Source organism: Ptychodera flava, chromosome 17 (genome assembly GCF_041260155.1).
Source record: "Ptychodera flava strain L36383 chromosome 17, AS_Pfla_20210202, whole genome shotgun sequence".
NCBI lineage: Eukaryota > Metazoa > Hemichordata > Enteropneusta > Ptychoderidae > Ptychodera > Ptychodera flava.
In genome coordinates, this window is record NC_091944.1 from 14,328,900 (window position 1) to 14,349,309 (window position 20,410).

Genomic DNA, 20,410 nt, shown 5'->3' on the forward strand with positions numbered 1-20,410 from the left:
CAAACTGACGGTGACCGTAATCACCGCACCGTGCTTCTAGTTCAGCTCACAATGCACCAGCTCCATTTCTCGTCGATGAGTCGAGATTCTCGTATGATCTCGCAAATGCCCCGAGTTGAAAGGTCATACACGTGTGGCAAGTTGACTTGGATTTTGCAATATTGCCGGAAATATGGGAAAGTCTAAACGTTCAAAAATGTCACGGAAAGAGGGTGACCGACCCGACAGAAGTGTTTCTCTTGCAGAACAAATTTTGGAGGATAGAACGACACACAGTAGCCAACGGTCGAAAGTCAGGAGTCGACAAAATGAAGACGAAACAGTGAGTGTACATTTTTCATGCCTCCGCGACTCAACAGCTAGCAGCATCGTGTGATTTAGCTGTGGGTCCATAGCTGTGGTGTTTCAGACGGGATTCCTGCCTTTCACGGGCTGGTTGTGAATTTTACGATTTCGTGGTGGCGGCGTTAAAATCGCAAAAGTCAAAACCAGCCCGTGAAAGGCAGGAATCCCGTCAGAAAACACCACAGCTATGGACCCACAGCTACGTGTGATTCTGCTCTACTTTATCAGTTACTCTACTGTCAATGAAAGGTAGCCTGTCTGTACATATTCTATGCAACAGAGGCTTTGAAGGGCCAGTAATGCTATTTTTTATGATTTTTTCACTATTTCTGTTTTTAATATCGACCATAATTTCTTGTTCTAATCCCCAAAGCATGTTGATAATGATGAGGTAGGAAGACTTTCTTTTCACTTCCATGGATATACACAGTACTTGGTTTGTAGCCTATCTATGTGTAAACTGCATTGTCTTGACTAGAATTCAAATGTAACTATGACAGTGCATTTTGCACGTGCAGACGCTAAGTTGTCAAGCTAAATAGTGGGTGTTTCAACATTCCCTCGCAAATTTTCATATACAAAATGATAATAATGAAAGAATTATAAAAAGTTAGCATTACTGGCCCTTTACGTGTAAGTGAAGAGACACCGATTTCTCACAGAAATGATGATAAGAAGAAGTAATGGTGTAATGTCGATAAATATGATTGTAACCTTCTCCATCGAAGTGTGTGACCAGTGTACCCCTATGTTCATCCATGTGTAGACTGTCTACATTTCTCCGCTAATGTCTATGAGTGCAATCATTGTTGATGCCATGCGTAATATTAAAATCTGTTCACAGTATGTTGATGAGAAGCTGTCGAGAAAAATTTTGGAGCAAGCCAGACAACAACAGGAAGAATTGGAAAGTGAACATGGACATAGGTCAGTAGTTTATTAGCTACTATAGACTATAGTCTATAGAAGCTATTGGGATGGGTATCCGTCCGGCGTCCGTCGTCAGTATGTATGTATGTATGTATGTATGTATGTATGTCCGTTTGTGAGGCGTCCGTCCACTCAAATATCTTGAGAACCGCAGTACTTACTGATTTGATATTTGTTGTGTAGATGAAAAATATGATTTTGAGAAACTAGTTTTTTTAATTTTTTGATATTGTTGAAAATAGGCAAATTAATGCCAAAAAAGGTGGTTTTGGTAAAAAATCTTCTTCTTCATAACTGCTGGTCAGACAGCTTTGTTATTTGGTATACAGGTCCCTAGGGATAACCCAACTTAGATTTGTTCAAATTGTGATGAAATATGCAAATGTGTATTTTTTAAGGAATTTTTTTGTCATTTTTAGTCAAAGTTTGACTTACATTGTATGTAATTCCTGTACTGTATAAACCCTATCAATTCACCCAGAAAAAAATAATTAATATGATTTAAATAATTGAATTAATTAGGAAATCATCAAAGCCAAAATAATTTTAGTGTGGAATTATCAGAAAGTTCAACTTTTTTTGACAGTTCATAGTGATATTGAGGATTAAAACATGTAAAGGCAACTTTCCTGAATCCCAACTTTGATATATTCTGAACCACCATTTATGTTATCTAAAAGAAATTTGCTCATAATAGTTTGTCATGATAGGATGGTCAAATAAATAGAGATAGAGAAAGTTCTAATTTCCATTTATGGTTGACTTGGTAAGGATAAAATAAGATTACTTTTTGAGGGAAAAAAATAGAGTGGTCAATTAAAAGAGTGGTCAAAGTGATAGGGTTTTTATGGTAAAGCTGGGCTGTAAGATTCCTCATGTGCTATTTATAGCAATTATGCAATCTGTGTAAACAGTGCAATGAAAGTGTAACATGATTCCTTATTATGCTTTTGATGACCTTGAACTTCTTAAGTTTCAAACATTTGTCTCTTCAGTGTGCTTTCTCTGAGTACGTACAGTCTCAATTTATTCAACAGAACTTACTTACAATGTTAATTTGAAAGTTAAAATGTGCTTGGTTAATAGGATGAAAATACTGAGATAACCAGCTCAAGATTCTTTATAACCTGACAGATATGCTGTTTTTTTATGACGTAAATCTTGATTTAAGCAAGTCTTGTTTACTTTAATTAGGATGTAATTAACTCTCGTCTATTTGCTGTTATAGACTAATATAGTCTGATGAAATATGCAAATCTGTATTTTTACGGAATTTTTTTCCATTTTTGGTCAGGCCATCCTGAAATGAGCTATCAAAGATATCCACCTTCTTCATCAATACATGTGTCACACAAGGTTATTCTCAACAGAACACAGCAGAGCTCTGTCAACTGTTGAGTCGCTTGTGTTTTCAAAACCGCTGGTCAGACAGCTTTAATATTTGGTTTACATGTCCCTAGGATGACCTTAGTGAGATAATTTCATACAGTCAGGAAATACTTAATTTTGTATCCATGCATGTCTATAGTAGCTTCAGGGACTTTGGCCCTATGTTTATGTATTTGGTTGTAGTTGGTGTAGTGATATTTTCCAGTGCTCTATATATTTGTATGTACGTACAGTGTGTGAATTATGTGAGTCACCGAACATCACAGGATAAGTTTTGAGATATGACACAGAGAAGTACAGGTGATGGTACTCAACTTTAAAACATGTGTGCATGTGAGCAAAGGTATTTTGCACAATAGTGGAATTGTTGTCCAAAACTAATATCAGCACAAATCCGGAGGCCAAACTCTCTTCTACACATCTTTCGTGGGTTGAAGTTCAAGAGCTACCGTAAGTTCAAGAGCTACTGTCACAGTGATAGCTGCCATTGACTCAAAGTGTGCTCACAAGATATTTCAAATGTTGTATACAGTAACACTATCGGCTTTTACATTCAACCCATACATACATGCATTGAACATACACAATCATGAAAATGATTAATTCACAGTTGTAAAATGTCTCTGTGCATCCTAGTGCCAGTTTAGGTGCAAGGTCAAAGACTACAAGTCTTGGTCCTCCAAAAGATGATGACGATGATGATGTATCTGATGAAGAGTTTCCAGGAAATGAAGGAGAATTCTATGAACACTTTGTAAGTTTAGCTGTCTCTCCATTTCTCTATGGAGGTCCAACCTTATGCTGAAGAAAACAGTGGCAGGATTTGTTTGAAATTTTCATCAAAAGATTTTCCTGTGCATAGCCCAATGTCTCATCATTTTAAACAAAGACTGTCATAAAGATAGTTGACAAAGACTTTTTTATGCTCTTTAAATGACTCTACTTACTACCAGCAGTATTGATAAGTTCAGATGTCATTTAGTGTGTCCAAAAACTACCAACATTGATGACAAGAGTGAATGTCTGGCAACTAATTTCACTGCCGACCACAACTCATGACTGTTAACAACAACTTTGTCAATCAAAACAGGAAACTTTAGCCATTGTTGACCACAATTAATGACCATCAACTACTATCACTGCTAAATGTTACAAATAAACACCACTACTGTTAACTACCATTCATAACCATCAATAGCTGATGTCATCATGGTAGCTGTAAGCTATTTAAAAAGTAACCATCAACTACAGAAAGAGTTGCAATAAGTTGTAGGATTCATGGTTCAGTGTAGTCAAAGTGTCATGAGCATACAGAAAAAGTGATATGCAGAGCTAGGATCCTATGATTGTGCCAAGCAAATAGATGAATGTGTTCCTACAGTGTGATCATGTTGTTTTCCAGGAAGTTGATGAGGAAGATGAGAAAGCGCTGGAGATGTTCATGAACAAGGCAGCTCCCATGAGGAGAACGTTAGCTGACATCATCATGGAGAAATTGACAGAGAAACAAACAGAAGTGGCAAGTCAAATGTCAGGTACAGTCAATGGTGGTTGTGCCAAGATTTATAATTAGGGACTACCATCCGGGTATCCTGCCATGTTGACAGAATAGCAGTATCTTGATATGTTGGTCCTAAATTTATCCCTTTCATCGCTTTGCGAGGTTAACAGGTCCAATCAACAAATCATAGAAAATGGAATTGAACTTAATTTTAGAGGTGAAAGGTATAAGGCAAAGCAGATCCTTTCCCAGTGAATATTCTGTTTTGTTAAAAAGATACAAATGCAATCAGCAGACATGTGGAACTCTGATCTTATTGGTGGACATGCAGTAGATTTTAGTGTCTTCTGTGATAGCTTGAGCAAGATGCAAAATTCTGTTATTTAATGTTGTGCAAGCTGGGAGAATACAATTTATAACACAAGTGACGAGGGTTGAGCAAAAGGATTGATGTTTGTAAGCTATCACAAGTACTGGCGTAATATTATTTGTCTTTTGCCTGTAGATACCAGCATACCAATGTCACAGATAGATGAAAGGGTCATTAAAGTGTACAGAGGTGTGGCAGAAGTCTTATCCAAGTACAGAAGTGGAAAGTTACCGAAAGCATTCAAGGTTGTGCCAAACTTGGCAAACTGGGAACAGGTGGGAAAATAACCTGCACTGTAGGATACTTTGTCATGGAAAGACAGACAAAACACATCCCTAATGTGATAGGCTTCCCTTCTACTAAACACGGATACTATGGTAGCATATTGAAAGAGAAAAAACTCCCATACATACAGTGGATGAGTCAAGGTGTATGAATGTACAACTTTAATAATGAATCATCATAAACTTTACATTCCTGAATAATCGTATCAATATACTTTGTATAAATGAATGCATTATTTAAAAAACTTTGAAGCATTGGATGCCATACATGAGTCAAGGTCATAACATAGCACATAGGTATGGTATCACGTCTTATTGGCCATAATAATTACAGCTGTTTATGCCAGTGACCAGCTGGCAGTTTTGTTTCAAGAAGTCGGTGTCACGTCCCACCTATTTTCTGCTTTCTCATAGATTGTATACATCCTGGAACCCGACCGATGGACAGCATCAGCTATGTATCAGGCAACCAGAATATTTACAAGTAATCTCAATGCCAAGATGGCACAGAGGTAAGACAATGGAAATTGTCACGGCAACTTGGAAATTATCAAACTCTACTTTCATGTCAATCTGCATTGGAAAAAAGTGTGCTTTTCCATGACTGAAGTTGTTGGGAAGACAGGGCTCTGCAGTCATTCCACTGTTATAGCTTTCTTTGCCAGTAGTGTATGATAACTGCAGCAGAAAGCTGCAAATAAGAAAATTCTAATCCAAGTACATGGACAATTTATCAACTGTAATAGATATAAAATAGCAGGCCAGAGCATGGTTTGCAGTTCACAACAAAATACAAGAAAACAAAAATGTTTTAGGTTATTACCATCAGTGACGTAGTTTTTATTATTAATATAAGATTTTGACAATGCTCCTTACTTTGACTCCTTCCCATTGACTCATTAATATATGAATTTTTCTTTTTTTTCCCCCAGATTTTTCAACTTAGTTTTACTTCCAAGAATAAGAGATGATATCGCAGAATACAAACGACTAAACTATCATCTCTACATGGTAATGTCCACCAGTCAATCAATCAATCAGTAAATTAATCGATTGAAAGCATTTTAAAAGCATCAGGACAAGTACAATGTACCAGTATTGTTCGAATTCAAAGGTGCTGAAAAAGGAAAGGGAAACTGAAACGTGGCCAGAAATTCTCCATCATGAAAGATCATTGCTCAGTTACATTTCTGTCTCTCTCATTTGCTCTAATTTCAAATTCCAGAGGGCGCTCTACAAAGTAGAAGCATCTACTTGATTTGTTCGGCATAACAATTGTCATTGTAGTATCATCTTGAAATATATTATAACTATTACATTGAAGAATTTGTGTCGTACGCTCTTGATGTGTAAGACTGAAGTTTAGAAAGGCACGTCGGTATTTGAGGAAACTAGCTGTCAAGTTTATATTTCTGGGTTTTATCCTGCTTTGGCTTTGTATAATAAGTACTGTGATCTCAGTTGTCCTCAATCTGTTGTATTATCCATTGGTAGACCGGCTTTTCAGGAATAAAAAAGTCAAAGTTAATCTTGGCAAAGTAGGGTATGCAATCTTTGAACACACTTGAAAATCTGTAATAACAGTTTCACATTTATATTCTATTTATTTTCATACAGGCCCTGAAAAAAGCACTTTTCAAACCTGCTGCATTTTTTAAAGGAATCATTCTACCGCTTTGTGAAGTAAGTAACTTGTGATCTCATACGGGTTGGCTGAGGAAATCTCTCCCTTGATAAATATTGTCTTACAAATCCAAAAACTTGTGTAGGAGTGATTTGGTCATCAATAGTGGATGTGATGTTAAACCAAAAATTCATTACAAAAGTTGATAGTCTCTGAGAAGTTGACTACAAGGGTATTGAGAGATCATCTTTCTAGGTAGCTCCCACTGACACTGGTTTACATGTACATTATTTTATGTATGTTTATACTGCAACTATTTTCACTTCACTCTCTTTCTCTACACAGTGTGGGACATGTACTCTACGAGAGGCAGTCATTATCGGCAGCATCATCACCAAAGTGTCAATTCCTGTACTTCACTCCAGTGCAGCCATGTTGAAAATTGCTGAAATGGACTACAATGGTGCAAATAGTATATTTCTCAGGCTTCTACTGAACAAGAAGTACGCCCTCCCATACCGGGTAGTCGATGCTGTTGTACACCATTTCTTGAGGTTAAGTGTCTTGTTTGTTTCTACTGTAAACCAACCAAAGTGAAAGTACAACCCTTTCACCCCATTTTGTAGTGTAGGAGTCCATGCATACCATTCTGTTAGTAGGGCTGTACCAAAAGACATTGATCAATAGGAAGAACCCCAATGTGTATTGCCAGTAAACGTTTCCAGCATGCATAATTTGTACAATCATTTGCGTTTATGAGTTCTCCACATCATGAGATAACTTCCTTGTGCTCCAACAATCAAATGTTGACATTGATAATTGCTAGTCGTGTGATGGTGCCATAACACTTTCTTTATTCATTGAATTAACCCTTGTACCACAATGGTTCAGCCCAAACTCATTATTATCAATGATTAAAGTGGACCTGCTTATAAGGAATATGGGGTGAACAGGTAGAATATTCAGAGATTTATATTTGCTCGATACATGTTATCTCAGCCAGAACCTTTTGGTTCCGGCTAAATTGGAAAATCTATAATGAATCTTCTCAATAGCTATCAGTTAAAACGTACATACTAATCCTTTTATAGAATGTGACCCTTTAATTAAATTGCAATAATTTTCTTTTGTTTCAATGTCAGATTTCTACATGATAAAAGACAACTTCCAGTGTTGTGGCATCAGTGCTTTTTGACCTTTGTGCAGCGATACAAGGAAGACATCGCAACTGAGCAGAAAGAGGCGTTGATGGACTTGCTGCGAAACCAGAATCACGAACAGATCACGCCGGATATCCGACGAGAACTGCTGCATTCCAAATGCAGGGACGAAGAAACTGATCAACCAATGGGAATGTAGGGAGACTTTGTTCTGTTGTATCATACATGGTTTCTTGGTCTGCAACCCAAAGCTTTTTGAAATACTATGTGTGTTGGCTAGTCTACAGAAGCAGTGTATCTGGGACACTTTTATCCTTAAAAGTGAATTTAAGTCTCATAGATTACCGTTATGTCTGTGATGACATGCCAGGTACTGGGTATTTCAACATGTTATCAGGAAAAGACCAATTATACATGCAACTGTTGATACTTGTGTGATAAAACACTGGGGAATTGCGAAAATTACAATTACCCGGACTGCTATCATTGGTCCATGTAATGAACATGTCATTCATTATAATAGATGGTCATATTTATATAATTTTCATAGATTAATTGCATTGAAATATCAATTACAATTTTCATCAAGTTAAAGATGAAGAACCAAGAATTTCACATAATGTGTTTAGACATAGATTCCTTGTCGTGTACATCAAACACCAACATGCTAGGCTTCTCAGATAAATGGCAATGTTGAGCGTCATTCCTCAATTTTCAAACATTGTGTAAATTATGTTTCCTATGCCTCTTACCAGACATTATTATACAGCATTCATATTTTTATCACCTACATAACAAATCTGTATGTAAGCGTGTGGTTGAAAAATCTGAGTTTTATAACCGGCTTTGTAATATGAATTTACAACCATGGAATATTTTTAGTCAATAAAGCATGAAACACCATTTAAAGAGTGTTCATTTTCAATCAATTATCAAATTAACTTGAGAATGTGGGGCTCTTAAACATTGGATTTTAAAAAATTTAAAAAGTGTATACAAGTCTCACAGATTACCGTTATTCTCCTTTTAATGGCTGGATTGGGAAGAGTGGATGCAAGTTTTTGTGTTCTGATTTTGACATCAGAGAACACAGTGAACCACTAACATCACTCTGAATACGTTTAGTAATAATGTGATGGTGTTTTCATTTGCTGGTACAAAGTCGTATACATGCCAGGCCCAACATTGAATCTCAGATTATAATGGACATCACAGTGGCATACAGTTATGGCAGATACTTGGATTCACTATTGTTGATGTTTACGGACTAAACCGAGCTGCTACAGCATACAATGCCAAGTAGGCAAAAACGTGCATGGTTTTTGCTCAATGCCAATTTTTTCAGACTTGGCTGGGGACTGACACTGTCTGGCAGGATACACTTTAATCCTGAGATTGCCTAGACATACCAACCAGTATCAAGGTACATCTGGTGTGTATGTGACCTAGTTTGGTTGTATGGCATCTTTGTAACTCAATATCACTTTTAACAGGAGTACCAGACAAGCAGATGGTACAATCCTGGGCCTTTAACCACTGACCTTTGACTGTTGGAATATCCCATCTCTATCCTCCTCTGTTTCATTGTACTGAATGCAACGAGAAGTATACTCAGAGTAATCAGGTTGATATTATTGCTCCAAGGAATGTAATTGGATAGAACCTGTGTTGTGAATAGATGTTCTACACATCAACCAATTACAGTCGGCAAGAAACAGGAATTTCATATGGATTAGATGAGACTGCTTAATTTGACACAACAAATCACAGCTGAATGGCCCAATGTCTCTGACAATAGCATATGTATGACAACCCAGATGATAAAATGAAAATAATAGACCTGAAATGAGCAAGTATTTTAATGAGATGCATTTATTTCATTCACGATTAGTCAATCTACTGATGTAGTCAGTTCGGTTACTATGGTAGCATTACAAACAAACTTTCCAGATTCAGGAAATGATAAATTATTCTCTTTTAATACTTGAAGTGGCACGGTAGACTGGCCCTGTATGTTGCTCTGCATTTGTCTTTAACTTTGCTCTGGTATAGTTACTTGTTCATCAAGCGTGTGGCTTGCATGATCCCATACCATCTACATGACAGTATGCTGAAGATAATTTTTTTTTAACTTTCTCTGCTATGAGTTAGTATGCCCACAGACTTGCGGCAAGTTGAACCCAACTGGTGATTTCAAGTTCATACCTATCTGTCACATTTTAAGTAATATGTGATGAGGTGGCAATTAAGTTCACACGAGGTGTCTTCTGGATGGACAAATCGCTGACACTACCCAGTGTAAAGAGATATTGCATATAAATATTCACAAGCGGCTACCATGTCTTCCATTTCAAAATAGCACAAGAAAATATATTTTCACTGCTTATCTACGTAAAAGTCTGATGGCACTGTACAGTATCAAGAATTTTTTCTGACTGGGTTCAACTCATTTTGTGATGAAAATCGAGTTCACATACTGGATGACATGACATACATGAAAGGCGAAGTGATTTGCTTTGATCACTGTTGCCTTTTCTTGTTCATTTTACTTGGACATTTCATGTTTAAAACTTATTATGATAAATGATGCAAATTGAAAGAGTGCCTACAAAGTCAAAATGAGGATCAAAATTTGCACATAAAATATGTTTATAAGGTGCCTTCCAGAGGTAAAAAGTCAAGTTCATTGAAAGCAATCCTTTTATCTCAAAAGCATTATTAAAACCAGCACAGGCTAGTCCTAAAATTACTCATTCAATTTCGACAATTTATTTCAACATCTCTTTCATTTACTCCATCATGGGTGCTCCTTCTTCACCAGTAGCATCTGAACTAATGCTCAAATCTTCCAGCATTTCTTGCAGACTGATCCTGGGTACTTCATCGTCGTCACTACTTGCTTCGACCGGTACATTTTTGTTGCGGTCTGGAAAAATGGAGAAACACATGGGATTAAGCAAAGAAACTGATACCAATCAGTATGTGATCAAGCTATACAGACTGTTCAATCTTGTGCTACAACACAAGGAACACACACTTGCATATAAATGTTCATTTTTGTATAATTTTTTCAATGGTCAGTTAAAAAGGTCAGAATATCAAGAATGCTGAAGTTGTCAACAAACTAACATACCCTCCACCACTCTCTCCAGAAGACACAATGAAGGAAATTACAAATTCAAGTATCTACTACAAATATATAACCACCAGAAATGTATACGTACTGCCAGAAATGCATGTAGACAACAGAAATATATGTGTTTGTAGCTACAAGAAATGTGTGTGTACTCTACCAATACATAGACTTGTAGCCACTTGATATACTATATATATGTAGCAATAGAAATATATATGTGTAGCCACTAGAAATATATGCTAATGAGCAAATGGCTGCTCTAACAAACTCAACTCTGTTCATAGTTCAGGAAGATAATACTTGACAGAAATATCATGCATGGTCAATATTAGTGACTTAAAGGCCTGTGTTGGCACCAGATTGTCTCATCAGAAAATTACCAACAAGATCATACTTTCAATGGAAAACAAAAGGCTATCACACCTCCATAATCCTCTTACAGACTAGAGCAAAGGCGATCCCTGGGATCGCGAACAGTGACTTAACAGATGATGTTGACATGGGGATTTCAAGCACCAAAACAAGAACTATGAAAATGGTGATGTCAATCGCTGTTAGTAGCTCTCAAATTCTTATTTGTCTGCAAATCAAGAGTATAGAACGTTTTGACAGTTTTGTATCTTACCGATGTAGATATTGACATTTTGTCTGTATTCTTGATCCTCTTCTAAGTCTTCCAAGAATTCATTGTAATCCCTGTGTTCAAACAGATGTAGTATTAACAATTTAGAATATCACAAAATAATGACAAACACTGTGCGAAATCTGAGAAACTGATAATATTGCTTATTTCATCTAAAAATTACATTAACGATGCAAATTACTAATGCTGCAAGTTTTTGCAAATTTGGTCTGTCGGATATGTCCTACAGTCAAATGAACTGGCACTCCAAGATTCCAAGAAAAAAACCCAGAATACTCATTTTAGTGAATCTGTTGAAATGTTCAAATTCAACATTTTGTCAGTAGTTTTGGCAATTGAAGATATACATGAGCATGTTTGTGTTCAGAGTTAAAGGCCCATGGTCACAATTAATGACTGAGCCATGTCATGATTAATTAAAGGCCTATTGTTACAGTTGATTAACAACCTGTGGTCACGACTAATTAAAGGCCAATTGTCACAGTCAATTAATAACACAAGGTAACAGTTAATTAATGACCAATGGTCACAGTACTAAATGACCTGAGGTCACAGTTGATTGAAAACCCATGGTTAGCAAGACTTTGTCTTATCTCACCTCTCCATCTTTTCATCTTCAAGATTCTCCGCATTCTTACGTAACTTTTTCAGTTTCCAATTTCTTCGTTCTTTTCGTGTATTCCTGTCATAGTGCTTTTTAACAAGCACCTAGGGGGTTCAAACGAGTCAAGAAAGAGAGAAGCACATGAAGACGTCCGCAAGTACTTGTCAGGATACGTGCTAACTTGGTTGCATGAATACTGCTGGTTCTGACGATGGTTTGTATGTCCTGAGAAGTTCATTTTCTCACTTTTCTCACCTTTGCTTTATGCTAATAACCTCTTTGTCAGGATGAAACAAATTCAAATAAATTCAATGTTTTATTATCGAAGGGCGGTAGGTACCCTGGTAACTTTAACAGGCCTGGGTGATCCTCAATCATGTTGCTGGGTTCCTCTCAGTATACTAATATATTCTTAATAGGGCATGACAGAATTGGTTGATGGATTCCAAAATCATCTATGTATGTAACAAAACCTTAGCAAAAACACTGAATTTACAAAGGTGGTTTCCTGGTTCATGTATAACTTAAAACCCCGTTCTTAATATTGGAAATTTGCCATATGTTAGTGTCATGAAAATTCTTTTCATAATAAGTATGCCTCTGTCCTTGTAACATCTTCCTCAACTGACACTCTCACCTCTCTGTTAAGGACAGATTTTTTAAACTACCAGTAAGAGTTACACGCTAAATTGAATTTTATTAGTCTATTGATAACGTGTAAAGTATTCACAGTGATACAGTGCCGAAATATGAACTTACAACATCCGGGATCTTATCAGCCTTCATGCGGTCCAAGTTGCTATCATTGACATTGGAATTGACGAAATCAAATCCAAGGACTGTATCTCCTGGTTTTAGCAAGTGACCAAGGTGACTTCTGCAGTGATACTGGGTGTCATTCATGCCAAGATCTTGTGACCTCGCGACCCAGACATCAGCTAGGACGTGCTGTAAGTGAGTACAGATACATGAAAAGTTACCTCACAGGGCTGTGTTAACCTCTTAACATTTCCCTCAGTAGAGAAAATGCTGCAGCAGATTTGTGGAATTGGCCAAAAAGCGTGATCCAGAGATGAGTAATGGCAGAATTGAAAGCCTATCTTACTGGGAGTCATTTAAATTTGCCTCCAATATAAGGGACATCAAAGGCTACTTCTTGTAGGATAAAGGACAACAAAGGCTTCTTCTTGTTAGCCATACCGGGTAAAACAATGAGAGATTAGTATTTTCCTGAAGTGAACATTACAGTACTATTTTTGCTTACGAGAACAGTGATGCTCAAAACCCTTCGCAAATAATAACAACCATCACAAATTGCCATCAATTTTGGTGAATCCATTCTTGGTGTATCAGATCAAACACAGTGTGGCTGCCATTGATCACTGTTACCTTGTTTGACTTGGCTCCCTCCCCTTTATGGTGGGGTATGTCCTTCCCTCGGATTGGTTCAACTTCAATAACGATGTACGCTGTCAGACTCTTCTGGTCACCCAAACTGTGAAATGGGGTTCGCCAGTACACTGGTGCTGTCACATCCGCAACTATAATCCCCATCAAATTGAAAAGAAAACAGAAAGGTTTTATGAGATGTTTAATTTTCATGAAAATCTTGAGGCCAAAAATTCCAAAGTTGATTCAGTTTGGTATATGAAAAATATGAAGTGATAGTTAAATAATAACACATGACAGTGAGGGCAATAACATGATATGTGACCTGCCCAAGGGATGGTGAGCCTGACTGAAATATTGATGATGCCCGACCTACAGTCGAAGGTATCAACGATATTTCAGTCAGGAGCATCAGCCCAAAGGCAGGCCACAAAGCGTGATATTGCCCGATCTTCATGTGTTATTCATTTTATTACATTGAACATTAAAAACAATCACAAAATCCGGTATTTGTACTGTGGGCATCGAACGACAGATTGAAATGATGCACAAATTTTCAAATGACAATTTTAAAAATCTGGTGCAAGAGTTCCTGGTACCTGTACAATGCGTGTAAATGCTTCGAACTTGCATTCAAACTTGCATTGCGGGCATTGCGGGCAAGAGCAAATTGAACCATGTTATATCACTTTGTTTGGAATGTCACGTGGCAGAGTTTTAGCCAATCGCGAGATCAGTACTATAGGTGAGGTGTAATAATTCATGTTTTCCACTTGGGATATACTAGTAGTTTCTGTGCTCAAAGGTCAGCCTCTTCGAACAGGATTCATATGGGCATCTTGGAATTAATTTTTAGACATCCAGAGTGGTGATTTTCAGTTTTTGGGTCCTACCTGGACATTTATACCATAATGATGAATGGAAATGAAAACACTTGGACCGGTATGTATGTAACTGACAAAACGTATAAAAACTCTGAGACTGGTGACTTACTTTGTAGGGAAACTGGATCGATCAAGTGGATGAGGTTAGACACTCTCTGGCAAACACAGATCTGGCTAATACTTCCCAGTGAGTGGGCAACCTTTGGTGGAAGGCAGACCACATTATCCTGGAAAGTTGAGCAATGATGGTATAAATATACTCACAGGTCAAATCACATGTAAGAATAACAGTTTTAGTTGTTTTTGATCAGAAAAATGTCATTATCAGTATTGTATGTTATGACAAGAGCAATTACTTCAAATTGAGAACAATCAGTGTGTGCAAATTTTCATTTCAAAATTTTACAACTCTGGCGACTCAACTCTCAGACTCCATGTATATCAAACACATGGCAACAACAATTTCCCACGGTTGTCTGGGGTTGAAGAAATCACCTCAGAAGCCGTGCATGAATAGTCAGGAAATGTTATGTAGCTTACCTTGCACACTGGGACAATTTCCACAGAATATGTAAACTTGTAATTGTAAGTGTTGCTATGAGTGTCATGTGATATCAGCTGCTGGGAGATCTGGTACCTTGAAAGATGAACAAAAAAGTTGGGTTTTTTTTTATTATTTTGGGGTTGATATTTCTTCATCTTGTTATTTCAACAAAGTCTGAGAAAAGCTCCGTTTTCAGAATAAGCTGTCTAACCTGATGAAGACAAGAGTAACTACTTGTCCATCACTTATATTATGGACAAAGCTTCCTTGTTTTGATTGGATAGAGTATATTTGCGTAATTTAACAGACAAAATGAATACAGAGTAACTGATATTATGTACAATTATCATTATGGGTTGGTACAACTCCTAATTTATTTTTGTTTGATTATGAAATTTGGTAAAAGATTCAAACCTATCTTAGATTCATATTCATAATCACTGTAATTTCCAATAAACATGGGAAAAAAACACCATTACAGAGTTGATGCAGAATTCACGACCCTTGTATTAAACACATGTGTATGCTAAAACTTGAAGATTTACAGCGCAAGCCTCCAGGGCACTGCATATATGTGACATGCATTCTAAAAATGTCCATAACTTGTAACAATGTCATACCTGCATGGCACAACAACTTGTAGAAACTCAACCAGTTTCCTGGCGTCTTGTTTGGAATCGTAGAAAAAATCCACTCCATCATGATGTTCCTTGATATTGACAGTGGATGTGTGAGCTCTGTGCTTGAGAATCAGCTGTTCCAAGTAGAAGAAAGTCTTTTTGTGTGTCGTCTGTGAAGAGAAAAATATCTTGCTTTAAACATTTCTTACTCCAAATTATTATCAACTCACGTGAAAATAGGACAGTTTTTATCTTAACCATCAACCCTAATCCTGCCAGATAGTATCACCATCTGCAAAGTCAGTAAAAAGTGTTATTGAGCCAAATCTATACTTGTTTTCACCTTGGCAACATACGTTATAGCAGGTTTGGTCACTTACATCATATTTACAGTATTTAGGTATTCAGGGACCTCAAACGAAATTGTTCAATGCAACATACAGGACTTATTATGACTAACTGGTTGCTACAAACTTGACCTGATGGTGACATATGAACTTGACTGGATCAGGATTAAACATTTGATTCCGGTCTCAAGGAAAATAACACCATAACTATGCATCTTGCATTTGGTACATGTGTTGGGCCTAATGTACCATGTCATTGACCCCTACATGACTTTATTACAGCTGGCACTGGCATCTTTATTTCTATGAATCCCTACATTTCACTCTTTCCGTAACAGCCGAACACATTCACTAATGCCATAATGACTTGCCTTTGCCACTCATACATTTTCCATACTGCAAAATGTAGACATTAGGATAAAACATACCACCAAAAATACCAGGATGTAAGGTGTGTACATGTCAAGAAAATGGCCAGTATTTCTGTATGAAGTAATCTCCTTGTACCAGGATGCCTTCGAATTAATTTAAGGTAGAATGCGCCTCGGGGACAGATATTTTGACTCTCAAACTTTTACAAATCTTTCTGACCTACCACTTGTGGGGTCTATTTTAAAGCTCTTGATGTAAGAAAACTTTTTACCATCTTAGTTTGTTGAAAATCAAAAATTGTATTTTTCTCCAGAGAGTTAACACAGGGATGGTGGCCATTTTGAATTTCAAATATTGGTAATCTTGAGTAATTTGTATCTCTGGTACCAAAATGTGCAGGGTAACCTCCAATTTTTATTTTTGATTTTGAAAGAGAACGGTTGAAATAATCCTTGATGCAAATTTAAGCAAAAGTTTAAGTCCTTCACTTTCAAGTTGCAAACTACATTAACAAAGCGATGTTCCCAACGGTTAGCTTTAAACTGAAGTACAGCTAAGTGTTGCCTGGGATTTCTCTGGAATTGCTCTGTATGTTCATACATACCTTCTGTCTGACCTGGACACAAGCTTTCCAGTAATCCTTGGCTTCAACCCTGTGACAATCTATACACATGTAATTCTGTACCAGGTATTCTACAACAAATACTTGCTGTAAGACGGCCCCTCCCATCACTTCCTTCTGAATGGTCAGTTTCACCTTGATCCGCTTGGAGTGAGGCTCTGTCCAAATGAACCCTGCATCGACTAGATGAACCTGTAAAGACAGAATATATTCGCTAATTTTCATTCACTGAAAATAACTGAACAGGAAAAAAGGTGAAAAGAATATCAATAATTTCTCCACACTGTGTTGTAAAGTATTTCACATTGGAAGTTACAGTTTACTCTTTGCAAGTTGACTTTGCAGTAATTAAAGCTAATACATAAATACCTTGCAATTTTAACTACCTTTGGAGATTTTATTGGACTTGATACATTATGCATTCAATACCTACAAGATGCCAAGTTTGGGTTGATTTTTAACGAAAACACAACTTCAGATAAGTAAATTGTTTTGCAGTTTTGGAGGTAGAGTCCTTGTCAAAACGGTGTATAGTGGTCACACTCGGGGACCAAGATAAAGCGACCCACTATGTAGCTTTTTTGTAGATGGTGGGTGGGTGTGGCATTACTTTCAGTGTAGCTGGACGTGTGTGGAGTGGTGAATTAAGTAAGAGATAATCATAAGTGTCTTGAAAAACATGATACAGGTATTTAATTTCTGTAAGAATTGTAGTGGAGATATAAAATCAGTCACAGCAGCTAATGTGACATCTCTTCAAAAACTTACAAAGACAATCAGGAAGGATTCTCAGTTTTATAGCATATTTCAAAAATTCATATTTCCTATAATATGTTGTAGCCAGGAATTTTAAATCTGGGGACACCATTGTTTATTTTGGGGGATATTTTGCACATTTTGAGGACAAAACGCTGGTATTGTCAATAAAATTTTATATTATTTTGTAACAAATTAGTTTCACACAAAAAAAGTAAGGCTATCGAGACCGCATCAGTGTGCTTGGATTTCAAGAAAGTACACCATATCTGCCACCAATCAGAGCTCAGTCAGACTACAAGCAGGTTATGATATCGAGTCCAGCATTCTAATTACTTTTAATCATAGCTCTGAAAGTACGTAAATAAAGCCTCGAAATAATCATGCAAAACAAAGGTAATTATCAGTAACAGATATTATTTGCAGACTACACCCATTGAACATAGTCAACTCATGAGTGCGCCCAAGGTGACCTACAGTGCGCGAGAATGTGGGACACCGGGTTCCGTTTTGGGGACATTGTCGCAAGGGCGCATCCTGGCTGCAACACTGCCTGTATAAAGTTAATGCAGAGACCTGAACTCTAATTGGCACGTCAAAATTTTTGACAATTCAGTTCTTTGGTAACAGATTCTGCATGGTAACATTGTTTGCCATAACCATAAAGAGAAGATGGTATATATATTTCTGTTCTCAACACACTAAGTTATGTGGGAAAAAGTTATGCAGTCAGTAACTGGATGAAACCATAGATAGTAGGGGGATGATGAAACATCAGGGATGAGAGACAATCATCTTTGTTTGATTCTTTACCTTACTGAGAGCTTTCAATCTTTTCAGACACAATGCCAAGAGTTCTCTTGACTCCAGGGAACATGTTACCCATGTATCTGGTGGCTGCAGATATCTGAAAATAACAAAACAATTCACTGAGTGTTAATTCTTTGCAAAGTGGTACCATGTCAAACACCTCCATGAAGAACACTTAGAATTCCACCCCTCAATAAATAATGCAGATTTCAAAAATAGATGCATTTACAATGGACCATTCTTGGTCTTTTCATCACTATCTTATACTTTCATAACAAAGTCAGCCCTCTATTGGGGAGATGTTGGTCAGACAGTAACAGCACTTTAAATGTAAGAACCAGCAAAAGGTAGAAAAATATAAAGAGCAGCAGGAAACAAATTCACTTTTGCAATGAAAGTTTTTAATTTTCAATGCAATGACAAATGTATATGCCGCTGTCCCATTTTATTCGGGTATTTGTTACAATAATCAAATGTACACGATGTTGAAAATTTTTGCATAAATTTGTAAAATATAGTACAATGTTCAACAACTGTCAGTTTTACAGCAGCCATTTTGAAGACACCTTGTTGTTTTGCATTTTGTCATGCCATACATTCATTTGAGTTCTCATGCTTCAGAACATTGGATATATAGCAAAACTGGAATTTTACACAAATCGTGTGCAGGATATGCCTTTTGTCGTTTCCCTCTTTTATAAAGGCGCAATATACAAAGTATCAACGTTTATTAAACCAGCAGCAAAAACCTACATTATCGTCTGGATAATGGACATCCATTTTGAATATCTCACCTTTCACATCCTTTGCAGAAGTAAACTATACTCTGTTTTGGGATTCCTTCCGTGATATCAACTTGTGTTCGGATGCAAGCAACACACATGTTGGCAGGATTGGGCTGAGTGGGAACACCGCATTGACAACAAAGTCTGAAAACAAGGAGAAAATTGCACTCAATGGAAGTGTTCTGTTCAGAGACCTGAACATTTTAGGTTGAGATCTCAATCCTTTCACATTTTCTGAATTCATTCAGAATGATATGCTACGGCAAGGATGATCATGTGGTGCATCCATGGCCAATGGGGGTATTCAGGTAAAGCAACTTATCTACTTGTAGTATACACTGTGTACTTACTAAAATTCTTAGCCCTGCGTACGATTTATGCTGTGTGTTCCGTGAGCGGGGCGATTAGCTGTAGCGGAACACACAGCATCGTACGCAGGGCTATAAAATTCTGACTTACATTTGCTATTACATGTAAAAATACGTTAGCATGCTATACCTACTACATTGAAACCTCAGTACTCGAGAAACATGATCACCATGACCATGCATCATTCAACACGATGCCTGTGTCGGTCTACTGTAACCTCTGGTTAATTTACAGAGGGTTAAAAGGCCTATAACAGTACCTACAAATGAATAAAACTTACATGTTGCCTTGTGTGGCTGGTTTCCCGTCGGTATATACATACTCCATCTTCGAGACACGTCCTGGATTCTGTGTGTTCTGTTTCCGAGTCTTTACACGTGTGTCCTTTGCTTGCGCAAGACGAACAGGAAATACGTTCTTTTACCACCACCTTTGACCCAACCATTACTCATCTGTAACGCTAGAGGTCGCGCTTTCTGACTACGTCAAGAAAAATCGCCTTTGACCGATGCGTCCTGAACGTATTCAGGATGATATTTTTTTTTTGATTTTTTCTCGGTCTTCTTTCTAGTTAAATGATAAATATTTTCAGACAAGTTGATTTGTATGTTCGTTCGCTCGACGTATTCACGGTTGTAAATTTATTTTCTTTTGATGGAATAAATTTATCTTTTTCAAAAAAAATTCGCCTCTGTTGTACAACAGCAACAACAACAACAGCAACACAACTAATATAAACATAAACAACAACACAAACCGACAACAACCAGATTTCTGGGTTCCCTGTGGGCCAAAGTACGTTTGTGAATCGTTCAGTTCGGCAAAAAAAAAAAAAAAAAAAAAAAAAAAAAAAAATCTTGTGAGGTAGAAATCCCCATCCAGTTACGGCTATGAAAAGATAGTTAATACCTACAAAAACAAACAAT

At 37.1% G+C, this 20,410-nt stretch overlaps 2 protein-coding genes across 2 annotated transcripts; one reads left to right on the forward strand and one right to left on the reverse strand.

The window, feature by feature from the left end:
* Positions 1-103: 103 nt before the first annotated feature.
* LOC139115525 (bystin-like) lies at positions 104-8,506 on the forward strand. Its single transcript, XM_070677689.1, has 10 exons — positions 104-322; positions 1,190-1,272; positions 3,301-3,418; positions 4,067-4,199; positions 4,671-4,810; positions 5,234-5,331; positions 5,752-5,830; positions 6,437-6,502; positions 6,789-6,997; positions 7,586-8,506. Exons 1-10 carry the CDS (start codon positions 173-175, stop codon positions 7,800-7,802), a joined length of 1,293 nt encoding a protein of 430 aa, XP_070533790.1. The 5' UTR covers positions 104-172; the 3' UTR covers positions 7,803-8,506.
* A 951-nt stretch (positions 8,507-9,457) lies between these two features.
* LOC139115527 (60S ribosomal export protein NMD3-like) lies at positions 9,458-19,932 on the reverse strand. Its single transcript, XM_070677692.1, has 12 exons — positions 19,765-19,932; positions 19,125-19,259; positions 18,334-18,427; positions 16,747-16,956; positions 15,424-15,593; positions 14,800-14,896; positions 14,369-14,486; positions 13,376-13,527; positions 12,746-12,934; positions 11,981-12,090; positions 11,365-11,435; positions 9,458-10,529 (listed from the first exon to the last, which is right to left on the reverse strand). The coding sequence occupies exons 1-12, from the start codon at positions 19,809-19,811 to the stop codon at positions 10,393-10,395; spliced, it is 1,530 nt and encodes a 509-aa protein (XP_070533793.1). The 5' UTR covers positions 19,812-19,932; the 3' UTR covers positions 9,458-10,392.
* Between the last annotated feature and the right edge of the window lie 478 nt (positions 19,933-20,410).